The sequence below is a fragment of the Hippocampus comes genome, unplaced genomic scaffold (genome assembly GCF_001891065.2).
Source record: "Hippocampus comes isolate QL1 unplaced genomic scaffold, H_comes_QL1_v1.1 scaffold156, whole genome shotgun sequence".
Classification (NCBI taxonomy): Eukaryota; Metazoa; Chordata; class Actinopteri; order Syngnathiformes; family Syngnathidae; genus Hippocampus; species Hippocampus comes.
The window spans coordinates 958,851-975,844 of NW_017805744.1; the positions used below are offsets into that span (position 1 = coordinate 958,851).

Sequence of the window (16,994 nt, forward strand, 5' to 3'; positions counted from 1 at the left end):
TCTTATTCATCTTGCATTCTCATTGAACTGCAAAATGTGCTCCTGGTGAGGCTTCAAATGCTCCTATCCCGTGCAGCAAACTCAAAGATCTATATTCCCAAAGTGTGCTCTAACGCTGGCCGGTTTGTATTGCATTACATAGATGGACAAATTATGTGCACTGATTATAATCATGCTGGAAACAAGCCAGCCCACACACAGACCTCCTAAAAAAACGCAACGTACTTAATGTGTCAGAGTTATACAAATATGAGAAAGGAAATAACTTGTGCATGTTTTTGGCACAATAAGAAATTAAAATATGTTTTTTTTTTTTTTTTTTATAAACAGCGGGTGCACGGAAGTTGTTGCATGTGTCAAATCTGCCCTGGTTTTCCTGTGTTTCCGTTTCTATTTAATTAATTCACATGCCTGTTTTCACTACAAAACCGTGGTGTTTGAAGTTCCTTACTCTATTCCTTTTGCAAATAACAAATATCAGCATTATGTTTGAAGGACAATCCCTAATTAAAATGTGTTTTAGTTGATCATCCAAGTTATAATTGAGGCTTGAATTTGCATATTTCGTTGCATGCCTCAAATGACTTTATTCCTCCATCACCATTCGAACTTCGTGATTTGCTTATTTTTTAAAATGTGTGCTTCCATTTTTATTTGAGAAAAAAGTGGAACTTCTTCAAAGAGAACGTGGCAATGATCTGGTTACATTCCATTCGATGAGTTTAGCGACATCTAGTGGGAAAGAATCTTCACTACATCACTAGACCATAAGATGCCAAAACACAAACCTCTAAAATATATATTTTACGTGAACAAATCGTTAGTTGAATATTAAGATTTTCTATAAAATGTGTGTTTCGATTGGAATTTAATAAAATATTGATAGATTTCACAGTACAGTTGATCGTACTACCGGAAGTAATACTGAACACATTGCTGTAAGAGCTTCCTGTGACGTGGGTTAGCGCCTGACGCTACACGCGGGAAAACAGGCGGACCTGCTCATCAGATTGACAGTAGGACTTTGAAATTTTCATTCTACGTGTTAATGGTGAACAATAGGCAAAGCTTTAATTTCTGTAAGTAACAAGACGCGTTGTGTCTGTCCCGAGTCCGTTTTAAATTCATCAACTCCACTTTGTTTCCTTAGACCGGCCTTGCTTGCTTTGAGCACTCGATGTAAAGCGTTTGGTGTCTAAATGAGGCGGTGCTTGATGTCGTTTTCTTTTCACCCACATCCGGGCTGCAAACTTTGAGATTGCAACATAATACAACAGCCTAAAACAAGCGCACCTCGTGGAATTCAAGTTAGCTTAGCTATTAATGTCGCAGCGATATGTTTAATGAGCTTTGCATACTTTATTAAATGAAACGCTGCATGTTGCTCGGAAACAGTGCTAACGTGAAACTAGTCAGAGAGTAAGAGCGGTGAGCGGCCAAAATTTTTAAGAAACGAGGGTACTTGAGGAAAAGTGCAAGTTTACGGAATCATTACTCCCGAGTGTATGTGGACAATAAGCTACCTCCCTCTTTACTACTGTATTACCCCCTCTTTTCGTATTTCCCTAACGACATTTACTGTGAACATGTCTAAAATCCCACGTCGTTATGTGTATGTATTTTTATTCCGTTTGTGTGTCTGCAGAGCATCAGCCTGTTGCCGAGATGGGAGACACACTGGAGTTCAACGAGATTTACCAGGAAGTCAAAGGCTCCTGGGTAAGTACCGTAGTCAAAAGTCTCCTTATCGACGAATAGACACATATTATGATGTTATCTTCTTTGAATGGATTAAAAGTTTTAATCCATTTCAACCAATACTTTGCAACCAAACATTGGTTGCAAAGTATTTGTTTCCAAGTGCCGTAGTCTCCTGCATATCCACGGATTCACCAATCTTTTTACTCGCTAGTTATTTCCTGAAAAACGAAAATTAGCATTTTGTGTTCTTTTTGACACTTTCTGCTCCAAAGAAGTGTATATTATAATAGTAGTACATTGGTGTCTGTGAACTATGTTTAAGTGATGCATCTCGACTGATAGACAAGATTTACTTGTCGAGGAGAAGCAACATTTAGGTTGGGTTGTTTGCAGAAGTTGTTACGGGAGTCCAAGCCGTACTTACTCATGAACTTTTAATGAATTTTTTCCAAAATCATATCTGTAATTCCTTCAAAAATAGGCTTCATGCTGTTTTGTGCGCCTCCGACTTAAATTTGAACAGAAAATAATGTGAATTACACCACACATACACGTAAAACAACCATATAGCTGTGCCTTAGTGAGGTCAGTTTATCTTAATACAAAATGCCATTGACCAGCTAATAAATAGCAGTGTTATACCCCTTGAAACAACGGAACATAAATAGTGGAGCAACACTTTTCCACAGATCATTAATAATACTTGGAGTCATATATCTTATTTCCCCTCTGCAAAGAACAACTAATTTTACCGTGGCCTACTGAGGGGTGACTGTCTTCGTGTAGTATATTCTATATTATACTGTCCCCAGGTGGCCAAGGCATGACCAATGTCCACTGAATTAAAGGGAGAAATGTGGTTCAAAACTAGGGCCTGACCGATTAATCGGCCACCCCATTTCAATATGCAAAACAAATGTCGAGTATAATAGCATACATTGAGCTGTGGCATTGTGTGCCTTGCGCGAATTTGATCACGAGTGTTCATTTGTGCATTCACGTGTCACTTGTGCTATATGTTCCAGAAAAGAGGCGCGGAATTACTTGTTTAAAGAAAGGGAAACGAAACACTTCATTTCAAAAGCAACATTGAATGACAGCAACAATGTTGTTGTCCCACAATTCCCGCTAACTGCCGGTCCATCGAGAAGCACACAGCGACTCATGAATTTAGCTGCCTTCTTTGTGCCAATGACAGCAGCATGCTGCACGGTGCGGCGTTCGCTTCCCTTAACTTTTAATAGGCTGTTGGGCTCAACGGTCAACACCGCGCTCCCCAACTGGGGGAGACCCATGTTTGATCCCAGAGTTGGGTGGTAGCCACGTAAAAAGAATGTTTTATTTTTATGGCTTCCTTTATATTAAACAGTCGAACGCCACAGCATTTAGAAGATTCATCATAGTTCGTGATGGTGGGCCACATCACCCCAAATTTTATGTTGTTCACATTGCTTAGGATCGATCAGGCTATATGCCAATTTTTTTTGGGTTGCTCTTTGTCTTTCACACAGATAGATATACACACACTCGATTCACTATGTAACATTGTATAAAGTTATGGGATTTTTTTATTATTATTATTATTATTGATGGCATCAGCTGTACAGTTAGATCGATAAATAAGTATGGCTACACACAGACACATGCACGCACACAGACACGGCAACCACAGGCAAGTCTGACGAAATTAAATTCATTAAATACTCAATGACATGTTTATTTAATGTTGGCACTCTACAGCTTATGTATACTCGTCTGCAGTATTTCCAATACAACTGAATGGTTTGCATGCTGCACACTTGGCACCTCCCACGAAAATCGCAGTGACGCAGATGAGACCGTTCATGAGACCACCCAGGGTGCACAATAAACTATTTCTTTACATTGCGGATGAATACAAAAAAAAAAACCTGAAACAGACCTGAACATTTGCCAAAACCAAAATATCGAACATAACAAAAGGCGCATATGTTAACTGCGTTTTAGTTTGGCGGAAGAAAGAGCAGCAACGTAAAAATAAAGTGCATTTATTGAATGGTTTAACTTTTTTTAAAATGTGATGAAAAGTTGTAAAAAAGAAAAATTCAACATTACCGAACGCCTCTTCCTTGGAGGGAGGCACTTGACTGGCTTTCTGCTTCCATTTACTTGCAAATGGAAACACGTCTATTATATATTATATATAATCTCGATCAATTGTCAGGCTGCAGCATCTGGCCTGTCTAGGCCGCCTCCAAGCCCACTGGACATGCAGCAAATAATAATAATATGTAGACCTTTAACCTCTTTAGGTATTGTAGTTTATTCTCATCTTGATAGATTGGATCTGTTTGTTATCTTAATATTGGTTAAAGGCTACATTAAATAAATCCAATCAAATGTTCAGTTTTTTTCAAGGTTTCGTCGACACACACCCAAGGGGTACTAGAAGATAGGACGGTAAAAATACTTCCATGTTATTGGCCCGTCAGCAAGCCACTATTTTTTTTTTTTTTTTTTTGTGTGTGTGGCCCTTTCTCAAGGTTTCTCATTTTTCTCCAGCTGTTTTTGGTGGGGTTTTTTTGGTGCCAGTAGCCATAATCAAGTAATGCAAATATACTTACAAAATAAACCAAGATAAACTTTGCTGGTCCTCGCATTCTTCGTGCAGGATGAACTGAAAAACTCAAGTGTGCCAGCGGAGGTTGAGCTTGTCTTTCATTTTCTGAATAGGATGCCGGACTCTGGTTGGCATAGGCTATGCTGATGTGATGCGATTTTGTCAGGTTGGTTTTATTTAGCTCTACTTGAGCAATACGGGGCAAAACAGATACGTGTGTGATTGCCCGTAGGCTCGAAGGCAAGCGCGTCCCATCCCCATACTCCTCCTCCCCATCGCCTGCTGCCATTTTATGCCACAACACGCCATCTGCATTGACTCTGTATGGGATCACGTCATGCAAATAGTGCAATATGTGTCTGGTGTAAACCTAGCATAAGATCTCCAAAAGAGTTGAGCATTAGCTTTAGTAATTTTTCGAAAGACCCCTGTGCCTTTTGTTTTCTCTGCAGAATGATGGCCGGCTGCGCTTCAGCAAGCAGAACGTGGTGTACAAGAGCAGCAAGACCGGAAAGGTGGACAGCATCCCGGCAGGTGAACTTAGCCTGGCTCAATGGCGACGTGTGTGTTTAGGTCACGGAATCAAGTTGAGCACCAGCACGGGACACATCTACAAATACGACGGCTTCAGGGATACGGTGAGTGTCCAATTACATATGCGAATCAGTTCCATAGGCCCTACAGCGACATTTAGAGTGGTCTGACGGCTGTTTCTGTGTTAATGCTTGGCATCGCTTCCTCTCTTGGGAACCCCATAGTGAAATGTTTCCATGAAATAAATGTGACCTTACTTGAACAACAGCTCCAAACGTGCTTGTCTAGTGCTGTATTAATGAATGTGGACTGTAACACAAGCGAGGGGGATTCTTAAAAATTACTTATGTTGCCGTTTGGTTCAGGGATTTTTTCCGTCAAGATCTCGGTCAATATCCTTCTATTAATTTAATACTTATCATCCTGTTTGGGGGGGGGTAGGCGGTCCTGGTTAACCTTTCATTCACAGGTCTGGCGCATACAAACAAACAGACAGAAAGGCAGACCTTTTACACTGAATGGGCAACATACAGTAGAGTACCTTGACTTGAGAGTGGAATTCATTTCGTTACCAAGTCCATTGAAATGCCCCATTAATCCATTACAGCCCCAATATAACGCCAACATTTTTTGTTACATTTTTACTGAAGAAAATACTGTATTATAAATTGTGAATACAAAAACTATTAATTGTTTCAAAAAAATAAACCAGTTTAATATGGTAATTAAGCTGAAAGTTTGGCTCACACCATAATATAGTTATAGCTGTCAAGGGGGGTGGCCAAGTGAGTAATGTCAGGAGCCTGGACTCAGTCGTGTTGGCTGTTTACCTCGCAGTTAGTTCGGTGTTTGCATCTTCTCCATGCTCTGTGTGAAAGCTTTCGTTTTGTGTTTGTGTTTTGTGTGTGTTTTACTATTTGTCCCATTTCATAAACAGGTGAAAGTGTATTGGCAACTGTTGGGTTTTTTTTCCCCCGTTCCCTCGAGCGGCGGCATATCTGAAGCTTGCCCGTAACTGGGGTTGCATAATATACCAAAACTAAATTACCGCAAAACCTCGCCTCATTTAAAAAAAAAAAAAGAACTTGATAGGACTGCCTCCTTCATACAGTCGCTTTAGTGTCCTTATGTTGTCTGAGTAATCTCTCGAACATGTGAATATGTTTTGATGGTATGATGTAATATTCTGTCATATTTGGAAACGTCACAGTACTACATCCACATGAATATTGCCCTGGCGCTATATTTTACACACAAAAAAAAGTGAATCGAATTGAAATCGCATTATCTGTCAGAAAATTCACAATTTAATCTTTTCCTGCAATCGTTCAGCCCGAATAGCAAGTATTTTGACTTCCATACTGGTACTTGTGTGCGGTACAGCAGTTAGCAAATCGTCCCCCAAAAAACTAAGGGTTCTTGCTTTAAGCTGTTTATCAGTCAGTTGTGGAAAATATGCATTATTTGTACGTTGAAAGTGAGCTCGCCCCACACAAGAACATTTTGACACGTTTCAACTAGGCATTTTCTGTGGTATCATTTCTGTATCGGTGTATGAAAGTCATTTTGGTATCGAGATTGACAACACAAGTCACAAGTAAAATTTTGGCTTGGAACACAAAGTAAAAAATCGAACAAGCAACAGCTCAAAACCGAAAAAAACCTCAAGCTAGAGAAGAACATGCAAACTCCTAGCTGAGATTCCAACCTAGAATTCTGTTTTTGAGGCGGCGGCGCTAACCGAAGCGCCACTGTGCTGCCCCCATGTGAATGAGTTGTTGAAAAGTCTGCTTGTGTGTGTGTGTCAGGCCCTAATAGGATTAATGAAGGAAAGCGGCGCTCGCACATGTGCTGCATAAACAGCGTAATCATGGGCTCGTGTAAGTCAGTGTTTATATCGGTTCACTGAAACAATTTGGCAGAGACTGCCGTGGAGGGGGAAAAAAATTTTTGTTTTTATCTCCCTGTGTGTTTTTCTTTTCCCTCTCCCTCGCTGCCGTGCGTGTACAGAGATTGTCAGGATGCCAGGGAATGAGTGGAAAAAAGGCTCTGGTATAACCTGAGGTGGCGTGAGCAGCGTCTCCTGGGGTTAATCAGACCACTTTTCAGAGATAAATCCTCGCGTCGCTGAGCACCGGAGTGTGATGTCATTGTTTAGTATCCCTCAGCCAGTGTCAGTAATTGGTCGATGACTGCTAGTTTGGCCTCTGGCTGTGTACACTCTGATGTGTCGTAACCTTAGCGCGATGTTGAACGTGTGCCTGAGAGCAGCCCCCTTCTGGACCAAGCTCGCCTGTAAACAGTCGAGTAAAAATGATAACTGTTTTGAACATTTACACACAGTCTCTCTTTTTGAATGCCACGAATGCAGTACCTTGTTTGCATTCAGAAATGTAACGTGTTCTGGTTTCATTCATTTGAATGCTCCAAAAACTTGGTTTCCCCATTCTTACACCAAAATGAAATCATTAGAAAGGAGCTTGGAGCATCCCATTGCGTGTACAGTCAGGAGGAGGCGAGGGGCCTGGTTATATCGTACCTTACACACACACACACACACACACACACACACACACACACACACACACACACACACACGGCTAGTTTGAAAGCAACACGAAGGGAGAGGCGGAGCAATTGTTTCATGCTGACCGTATCTATCCATCCATCCATCCAAACATTGGAATCTTAATCAGTAGACATCAGTCTGGACTCCAGTCTGGACTGAGGTGTGTGTGTTATTAGGACAACAACAACGGTGACGACACAGGGATGAACAGTCAAAAGAAAACGGTCATCAATGCGCCCGATGTGAAACACTCACATGCTCTCCTTTTAAACATTTGCCTTGATCAGCATTCACAAATGGACTGATGAGTCTCATGCGCGCGCGCGCACACACGCACACACACACACACACACACACACACACACACACACACACACACACTGATTACAGGGGTTGTAATAAGCAAGCGGACAAGCACATATCCAGGTGTGTAAACTCTTTCCCACAGTCTCATTCTCTTCTTTCGTGCCTGCCACAATCACTTCCACATGTGATGAGGACAGTGCCTGGATGTGTGCATTATTAAGCCGCGTAGGAGGACAAAGTAGTTAGATGGATTGATTATGCTCACCCTCCTGTGGACCTGGAAGGCCTGAATGATAGGCATGGTTTCAACGGCGTCAGTTTAATTAGTCCCTCCAGCCCATGTCCACTTTTTTCTAATGGGTGAGCAAATGTTTTGCTAAGCTTTGACCCATGCATCACTGCAGGACATTTCTAACTACAGATTATTCGTTTGTTTGTCTCCCTGCATCAGGACTTTGAGAAGATCTCCGACTTCTTCAAAGCAAACTACAGCGTGGAGCTAACGGAGAAGGACATGTGTGTGAAGGGATGGAACTGGGGAACAGCCAAGTTTTCTGGTAAAAACACGACATGACAATTGGCAGTCATTCTGGATTTGCAGTTGTTTTAGTGCACATAACACGGGGCACAGTTTGAATCGAATCGTGTTCAATTTGCATATATATGCACACTTGAATGTATTTTTCTCAAGGAAATCAGTTACGTAGTTAAGTTGGCAACAAATTTGTACTTTGCTTTTGGCGCACTTCGTAGGGGCAGCCCAGGATAAAAAAAGCATCTATTTTTTCCTTTATTGATGCATAAATTGTTCTTCCACTGCAGGGCCGCTGTTATCATTCGACGTGAATGACATTACAGCCTTTGAGGTCCCGCTCTCCAATGTGTCGCAGTGCGCCACAGGCAAGAATGAAGTGACCCTGGAGTTCCATCAGAACGACGACGCCGAGGTCTCGCTCATGGAGGTCCGCTTCTACGTCCCGCCAAGCCAGGCGGATGAGCGGCAAGACCCTGTGGAGGTGGGACGGTTTTTCCTCCACCGCTTTCTCTGTGAAGCCATTTAGCAACTGTGCTGAAATCTCCTGTCGGCCTCCTGTTCAGGCCTTCGCCCAGAATGTGTTGTCAAAGGCGGATGTGATCCAGGCCACGGGAGATGCTGTGTGTATTTTCAAAGAACTACAGTGTCTTACGCCCAGAGGAAGGTAAAATAGCCACAAGCCTCAAATGCCATTCAGAGCAAGGGTGGGCAAAGTAAGGCCCATGTTGTTCTTTCATCTACAAATGACTCTTGTCTCTCAATTTTAAAAATCAAATGTTGCCCTTCTGTGTGTGCCAGATACGACATCCGTATCTACCCGACCTTCCTTCACCTCCACGGTAAGACGTTTGACTACAAGATTCCCTACACCACCGTCCTTCGTCTATTCCTGCTGCCACACAAGGACCAAAGACAGATGTTTTTTGTCGTAAGTCTGCATTTTGCTATCGAGTGCTTTTCAACCTAATTAAGCTCCCCCTGAAATATAGAAAATACTCAGGGGTGAGATGTTGCCAACCTTATTTATTCTTACATGGCTTTTCTTTGTGAGCCTCACATATGCTTCTTGTCTTTTGGTGTAGATCAGTCTGGATCCTCCCATCAAGCAGGGCCAGACACGTTACCACTTCCTGATTCTGCTCTTCTCCAAAGAGGAGAACATCAGCCTCTCCCTCAACATGAGCGAGTGAGTTTGTTCTGCAATTATACTCGACAGACACTTCATGATACACACGAACTGCATAATAACACGAAAAATATCATAAATGCAGTATGATTGACACTGCAGGCCCAAGTTTTATTCCAGTCAATTTCTGTTTCCATTTTAAGTGGCACATATGATATTGGCTGTGACCAATACGGCCGTGTATGGAGCGCAAAGCAACACACGTTCACGGATGCCCCAAGTGGACAAAAGTGTCAATACCAGGCAGTGACAACATAAAACTAAACACTAAAATATAAGTAATACAAAAATGAATCAGAATCACCTTTATAATCATTGCACAGTTTAAAAAAAAACAGCACAATGACATTTCCTTCACATTTCCACTTTAAAAATAACACCAATACTCACATATCCATTTACCATGTACCCACCCATACATAATTTACCAATTCATAACGAAACGTTTATCAGTAAATAATGCCTCAAATACTTTATTAGTGAAAAATAGTTAAAACCGCGATGTATCTCAAGTAACATAATCACAGCGAAGCGCGTATTGCTCATGTTAACTGTTCTGTAAAGCGCTTTGTTACAGCTGCAGCTCTTGTGAAAGCGCTCAATAAGTAATGACGTATAGCATTCTATTGTATTATAAAGCCGTATAAAAAGATATTGGACATTTTTGATACTCATGCGTTGGATTTCATTATATTAAATTGTGTTGTATTACCTACAATAACATCTTTTCTTGTGATACCCTTTTTGGCTCTCAGTACACACAGCTGTTTGAAAGAGTTTTTTCCACTGGGGGGGAGCACAGTTCTCATGGTTGACAGATATTTCTCCTGCTTGTCATCAGGGATGATGTGGAGCGCCGCTTTGAGGGCAAACTGAGTAAGAACATGTCGGGGTCTCTCTACGAGCTGGTCAGCAGGGTGATGAAGGCCCTGGTCAACAGAAAGATCACCGTGCCTGGGAACTTTCAGGGGTTCGCACCAAAACCCACCCTTCCTATAGACACATTTTTTGTTTTTTAATACTGAATAAAATAAATGTTACCTTTGCCACTTCCTTCTCAGCCACTCTGGTGCTCAGTGCATCACTTGCTCTTATAAGGCAACCTCGGGCCTCCTCTATCCCCTGGAGAGGGGCTTCATCTACGTCCACAAGCCCCCCGTGCACCTGCGCTTCGAGGAGATCTCCTGCGTGAACTTTGCCCGAGGCACCACCACCACTCGTTCCTTTGATTTTGAGATTGAGACCAAGCAGGGCAACCAGTACACCTTCAGCAACATTGAGAGGTAACTTCATGAGTTCTTGAGGGATTCCAGTAGTCAAGAATAACCTACCCTTACCGAAATAGACACTTCTCACCAGAAGTTACGTGGCCCTTGTTTGAAATTTCAGGACAAACCAAGACCTTTACATTATTGAAACACTCAACAGTTGGACATGTGCATTCGAAAATTTGGATAAGTTCAAATTAAATGCAAATGTCACAATGCATTTTAGGTCCATTCTTTAAAAAAAAAAAAATCACCTTCAAGCCACCCTCACTTGTTGAGTACAAGAAATAAGAACCCTCAAACTCCTGATGTTGCCATGCGTCTTTCATTCTCCATCTTCACATTGGCTTATTCATTTCTTCAGGGAAGAGTACGACAAACTGTTTGACTTTGTCAACGCCAAGAAGCTCAACATCAAGAACAGAGGTTTCAAAGAGGTAACGCGGTCGCCCTCTGTGCCAAGACGCTCTTTTGTCAATCATAATCCATTCCACTTAATGACACTTGTCGCCCTCCCTTCTCCTTGTACTTGTGCGCGTGTGCTTGTCCCTGTATAGAAGAAGGTTCGTATGTTCGTCTCGTGGTTGGCGTGATTTGTGCTTGCATGGCGTGCTGACCGAAATCCAGCCCAATATTGTTGATTTACATTTTGGTTGGGTGTGATGCAAACATTGCTTTTGGATTGGGAAAAATTCATGAGGTGATTCTTTGCTAACATTGGTACCGGGAGGGCTGCAGGCGTGTGGCAGATAACTACATGTGTGTATGTCTGTTTGTGTGTTCGCATTGTGCAGATTTGAGGCCTGGGGGGCTTTTGACGTGCAATAACACAACACAACACAACTGTGGTCGGAGGCAACACTTAACACCTGCAGTTTGACACATTACAGTTTTTATGCACAAATGTTGCTGGCCTGAAAAAGCACTCAGGACATTTTTGCTGAGGAGCGTAATTGTAATAGAACTGAACTTTTTTCTTTTTTTTTTTTCCCATGCACATACCTCTTTTGACCTTTAACATTTGGGCGTGGGAGCATCTCCATGGGAGTGGTGGACTATGTAGGGAGTCTACCTTTTTTTGTAGGTGTTCTCTAACCAGGGACTGTGTTTCCAGGGCATGAAGGGCAAGATCGATGAGTACAGCGACTCTGACGAAGACAAGCACGATGCCTACTTGGAGCGTATGAAGGCTGAGGGCAAGATCAGAGAGGAGGGTAACGACAGCGACGATTCTGACAGCGGCAGTGGTGAGTTGACGAGCACATGATGTTTTGAACAGGGCCGTCAAACTAGTTTTCATTGCAAGACACTTATTGAGGCCCTCGGGGCTCAACGGTGAAACAGAAATGTGTAATCGCTTGGGGTCTAATTGTATGGCAGAAATCGGCGTTCCATACGGACCTTGGTTCACATTCAGTACAGTTAAGGAGCAAAACACAAAGGAAACTGCTCATCGTTTCAGTTTCATTATCTCACTCTCTCTTGTTTCAGTTGTATTTTACGTAAAAATTGCCTTTGAGTGGAAAAGTGACATTTCGTATTTGTTAAAATGTTGCAGTATTTTGCCCAGTTAAAATGTACATATTTTCGGCGGAAGTTGAAAGGATAACATATTTAACTTGTAGTAACTCAAATATTATTAGAACTTGATCTTTTATGGAAATAGAGACCTATTTAATTACATTTAAATGAAACATCTCCAGGTTCAACTGCTTTGGTTCCATCTGAAGAGCCCATGAGAGATTGTTTAAAAGTTAAATTTTTACATATCATACGGAAAGTCACGACGTCTGCTAGCCAGAAGCAAAGATGCACTGTTTGTTCACAGGCTAGGTGTGTGACAGTTATTCTTGTTGACTATTACGCGATATGTTTTGTATGCAAACCTTCATCAGCACTTGTCACATTAAAAAAATATATATATTTGTATTTTTGGGGGGCGGTGGGGATACAATATTAAGTTGGACTGAGACTTTTGTTGACCTTTTCTGCTTTAGATGAGTCTTTCAACCCTGGTGAGGAGGATGACGACATTGCAGAGGAGTAAGGAAAACCTGGACCCCCGTGCGAACACGTATCTCGCTGTTTTCACCATGCAGACATAACATTTTGCCTTCCACCGTCAGGTACGACAGCAAGGCGTCGGCCAGCGACAGCAGCGACGAAGGCGAGGGGAGCGAGGATGACAGTCCAAAGAAGAAGCAAAAAGTCGAAAAGCCCAAAGTGGTGAAGGAGAAAAAGGAAAGGAAGCCACGCAAAGAAGTAAGAAGCAGGAAGTTGGAATGCTGACAAATGTGTTTGCGCTAGCATTTAACAGCAGCAGTCACATACATTTTTCCAACCGCCGCAGAAGAAGCAGAAAGACAAAGGTGGCCCCAAGCGGCCAATGAGTGCCTACATGCTGTGGCTCAATTCCAGCCGTGAGAGAATCAAGTCGGAAAACCCCGGAATCTCTGTCACAGAGATCTCTAAGAAAGCCGGAGAAATGTGGAGACAGCTGGGCAAAGATGAGAAAGAGGTAAGGAATGAGAAGGAAGGACCAAGGATACATCGACTGCGCTACTCTGTGGTTTGGTTGGTTTTGTTAAAACAAGATCATTTTCTGGCTCGAGATAGAAAAGTCAAAGCTTAACTGAGCATTGCTCATAAAATGACCCCACCTAATATGAAGCAAGCTTAACAGGATAAGTAAAGTGTAACACAGCAATAATAATAAGTCATGTTAACCCATCAGTGTTAGCTAATGTAATGTGGACTACTACTGCAAAGTAGTACCGAATGCAAAAGTCACCAATAGATACCACTCACGCAGTCATTCGACATGCAGATAGTTAACAGCCAGCCAACTCAACACCCCCTTTCAATGACGCCCATGTCACTCACCTAGCCAGGCTCCTGCTCCCTTTTAAAGCCATCTGCGCTCAGTCAGATACTGAAGTAGAATAAGATAAGATAAGAAAACCGTTATTAGTCTCGCAATGGAGAAATTCTTGTGAGCATGTCTGCTCCTCACATGCACCTCATTGCGTTTAATAGTGCGAAACCAATTTTTATCCAATTAATCTGTGGCACAATCAGTAGAATATTCGCAAAATATTCGATAGCTGCAGCCATATCCTGCTTAATTAAATCGACATCACATTCTGTTGTGCTGTGCTCCGTTTTTGGGTGTCAGAACAGACCTCTTGTAAGAATGTTATCTGTTCTTCAGGAGTGGGACACGAAGGCGGGAGAAGCCAAACGGCAATATGACATTGCAAAGAAGGAGTACAGGGAAAGCGGCGGAGGAGATTCTTCCATTTCCAAGAGGTAAGGCTTATAACCTAGCATGGCAGTCGGGCTACTTTCTTCAACGTTTCCTCATATGACCCCTCTCTCCTTTCAGGGAGGCCAAGAAGTCTGCAGGCAAAAAGGACGACAAGAAGCGAAAGTCCTCCGGAGTAGACAAGGAGAGGGAGCGCGGTGGCGGCAACGAGAGCTTCAAGAGCAGAGAGTTCATCGAGACCAGCGAGAGCTCGTCCGACTCGGACCACAAAAGCAAGTCCAAAAAGAAGAAGAAGAAGAAGGAGGTGGATAGGAGCGTCGATGACAACACGCATTATCTCATCCAATTCATCTGTGGCTTTCTTTCACTTCGCGGAATTGTTGCACATCATCTTCATCGTCTCCGGTTCTAAATCGCTTCAGAGTAATGTTACTGTCCATGAAGCCAAAACAGAATACGGTAAAGCAAACCTCAACTTGGCCTCGGATCATAAATTTAACTGCTTCGCCACTCAGAGTACAGCGCTGCCTTGACTTTGAGTCTGAGTTTAATTCATTCAGTGACCACGATCATATCTCCGATCTTTATCCATTGAAATGAATCAAATAGCGCTTAATGCGTTCCCGCTCTTCTGCTGTGCCCACCTTACCCACGGGGGCAGTATGATGCAGGATCCCCGCCGTACGTGTATAAACAATTATTGTCGCGCTGGCGCACACACTTAAAAGAAAAATGTTTATGATTATAAACCATTCTGGTGCTGACTAGCTGCTTTGCTTTCATTGTTGCTCAAATGTCATTTGTTGCCTTTGTTTTTGAACCAGGAATCAGAAGAAGAGGAGGAGGAAGAGGAGGCTGCATCCACACCTGCGAGCTCAGAGGAAGAGTCTGATTAATCTCTCTCTCTTTCTCTCTCGCTCTCTCTCACACACACACACACACACACACAAACCATTTCAATAATTTGCTCAAGGACCGGGCATTTACACTCTTCATGTTGACTTCTCACTACCATGCTGAAAACAAAGCTAATTCGCAAAGTTGTAAATTTGGCTTTAAGACTCAGCACGACGTGCCCGACTCTTCAGTCTCCCAAGATCTTTCCTCAAAGATGAGCATTCGCATTTTTGATGTTTTCTTTTTTTCCCTCCCTTTGTCCTTCCATGAGGATATCTGTGGTAGTTTTGTAGCACTTGATGGTGCGGTTCTTAGTTCATAGTTTCCATTGTCATATTTCCAGGCTTGAATAAAAATATTTTTTTTATAAAAAATGTGAATGTTCTTTCGCTGCACCGAAACATTCATCATCCATTTTCTGAGGATTAATTTAGGAGTTTTATGGTTGCCTGTAATTCAGTTCATAATCAATGACATGCATGGCAGGAAATAACCGCTACAGCAATCTCTTTAATTGGCAAATCAGTCATCCACACCCATGTTCTATGATGCTAAATTGACCTCTTTCATATTGCGTGGACTTGTACTGTAAACACTGGACCGTATTGCTTCATTGACGTGCACTTCCCTGTCGTTGCACCTGCCAACATTACAATGTAAACCTTGTCACTTGAAGTCTTAAGTCGGTCTACGCTCTGTTTCAATTTGCCAGTTTTTTACTAAGAGAATATGGTCGGGGTGGGTTCCAATCTCCACAAGCTGAGTAATATGAAAAAAATATTCGAAACACCTCAATATGGTGCCATTAGTCTGTACAGCAATATAAAGTACAAAGCAATAAAAACAAATCAATTAAGTCATTTTATCATAGAATCTTCATGTGTGGTCAGGTCATTTTGTAGGTGGCATGGTGAGTTAGTGGTTCGTGCATCTGCCTCACAGTTCTGAGGTTTCGCGTTTCCCATCTCCGCTTGTGCCTTCCTTTGTGGTGATTGCATGTTAGCCCCGTGCTTGCCCGGTTTTCTCCAAGTCGTCCTGCCACATCTTAAAACATGCTTGTGAGTGACTGGCTGTTTGTCGATACAGTATATGCCCTGTGGTTGACTGGTGACCAGCCCAAGATGTGCCTCTCCGCGATAGGCTCCAGTCCAGCTTGTGACCCCAATGAGGACAAGCACTTTAGAAAATGGATGGCTGGCGGTCATTTTGCATTCTTTCCAAAGTTAACACGAACCCATTTGGACTGTTCCATCACATTTGGGATTCCCACCCTCCTCCCTGATCTTCACTTTTTACAAACGCAGCTCTTAAATGTTAAACCACATTAAAGGAAGCATCCGGGTAATTGATGTCTTAAGATGCCCTTGCCTCCATTACAAAATAGCTCTTGCTGAGTTCCTCCCCTTTGGAAAAATCCCGCGGGATTCCTTTGCACTATGGAGTCGGCGCATCAGGCCATATTAACCAGGCAGGCGGTTTGCGAGTGTGCTCTAACGTCGGGTAGTCTGCCAGCGACACTGGCGGTGGTGGAGAGGTCTGGTTTGAAACGGGAGGATGATGATCCCTAAGTACACAGAGGTTTGTTAAAAGGCAGCTTAATTCAAGGTTCACGAGATTGGTTTTGAAGATGCCGACACTCTCCCGCGTGTGTGGTTGGCCTGCCACCGTTCTGACTCCAATTTCTGTGATGAGTGGTTCTTCCTGCACATCCTGTTGGCTGATGTCTTGAGTGGCCTCCTCCTGTTTATCATCACTTTGGCTGCCTGTTGTCACATAATCACACTGTCACTTCCGCTGTCCTCCACTTTCATGGCTCATTTCAGAAGAAAGACATGAAAAATAATGTGAAGGATAATTCAATAAAATCAGCATTCCATGGGGAAAGAACATTGGTTTTGTGCAGTCTTTCCCAACCTCAATTGTGTCAAGACACAGTGAATATAAAAAGTCTTCATACCCCTATTCAAATGCTAGATTTTAGTGATGAAAACAAAATACATGAATACTCAGAATTCTTCTCACCATTAATGACATCTACAAGACAGAGCAACAGGAGTGGTACAGTAACCCCTCGTTTATCGCGGTTAATCGGGACCAAAACCACCCGCGATAAACGAAAATCCGCGAAGTAGCG

At 42.6% G+C, this 16,994-nt stretch overlaps 1 protein-coding gene across 4 annotated transcripts; it reads left to right on the forward strand.

Annotated features, from left to right (window-relative positions):
* The first annotated feature begins 924 nt into the window (after positions 1 to 924).
* On the forward strand, positions 925 to 15,231 carry ssrp1a (structure specific recognition protein 1a). Of its 4 annotated transcripts, none has more exons than XM_019884366.1 (19): positions 925 to 1,016; positions 1,646 to 1,719; positions 4,753 to 4,938; positions 8,161 to 8,266; positions 8,532 to 8,725; positions 8,808 to 8,908; positions 9,043 to 9,172; positions 9,327 to 9,430; positions 10,272 to 10,400; positions 10,492 to 10,713; positions 11,063 to 11,135; positions 11,256 to 11,261; positions 11,813 to 11,945; positions 12,696 to 12,741; positions 12,825 to 12,960; positions 13,049 to 13,216; positions 13,910 to 14,007; positions 14,084 to 14,267; positions 14,788 to 15,231. In XM_019884366.1, exons 2-19 carry the CDS (start codon positions 1,666 to 1,668, stop codon positions 14,857 to 14,859), a joined length of 2,142 nt encoding a protein of 713 aa, XP_019739925.1. In that variant the 5' UTR covers positions 925 to 1,016; positions 1,646 to 1,665; the 3' UTR covers positions 14,860 to 15,231. The 4 variants fall into 4 exon arrangements, with proteins under 4 accessions (XP_019739925.1, XP_019739926.1, XP_019739924.1 ...); XM_019884365.1 differs by lacking the exon at positions 925 to 1,016 and adding an exon at positions 1,061 to 1,079 and having other exon boundaries at positions 14,084 to 14,268; positions 14,786 to 15,231; XM_019884364.1 differs by lacking the exon at positions 925 to 1,016 and adding an exon at positions 1,278 to 1,474 and having other exon boundaries at positions 14,084 to 14,268; positions 14,786 to 15,231.
* Positions 15,232 to 16,994: the final 1,763 nt, after the last annotated feature.

Bases quoted from the DNA above. Each gene is read 5' to 3' on its own strand.
- ssrp1a (XM_019884365.1), top strand. From the start codon at position 1,666: ATGGGAGACACACTGGAGTTCAACGAGATTTACCAGGAAGTCAAAGGC. The intron at 9,431-10,271 runs GTGAGTTTGTTC...GCTTGTCATCAG, and splicing joins CTCTCCCTCAACATGAGCGA to GGATGATGTGGAGCGCCGCT. The intron at 13,217-13,909 runs GTAAGGAATGAG...TCTGTTCTTCAG, and splicing joins TGGGCAAAGATGAGAAAGAG to GAGTGGGACACGAAGGCGGG.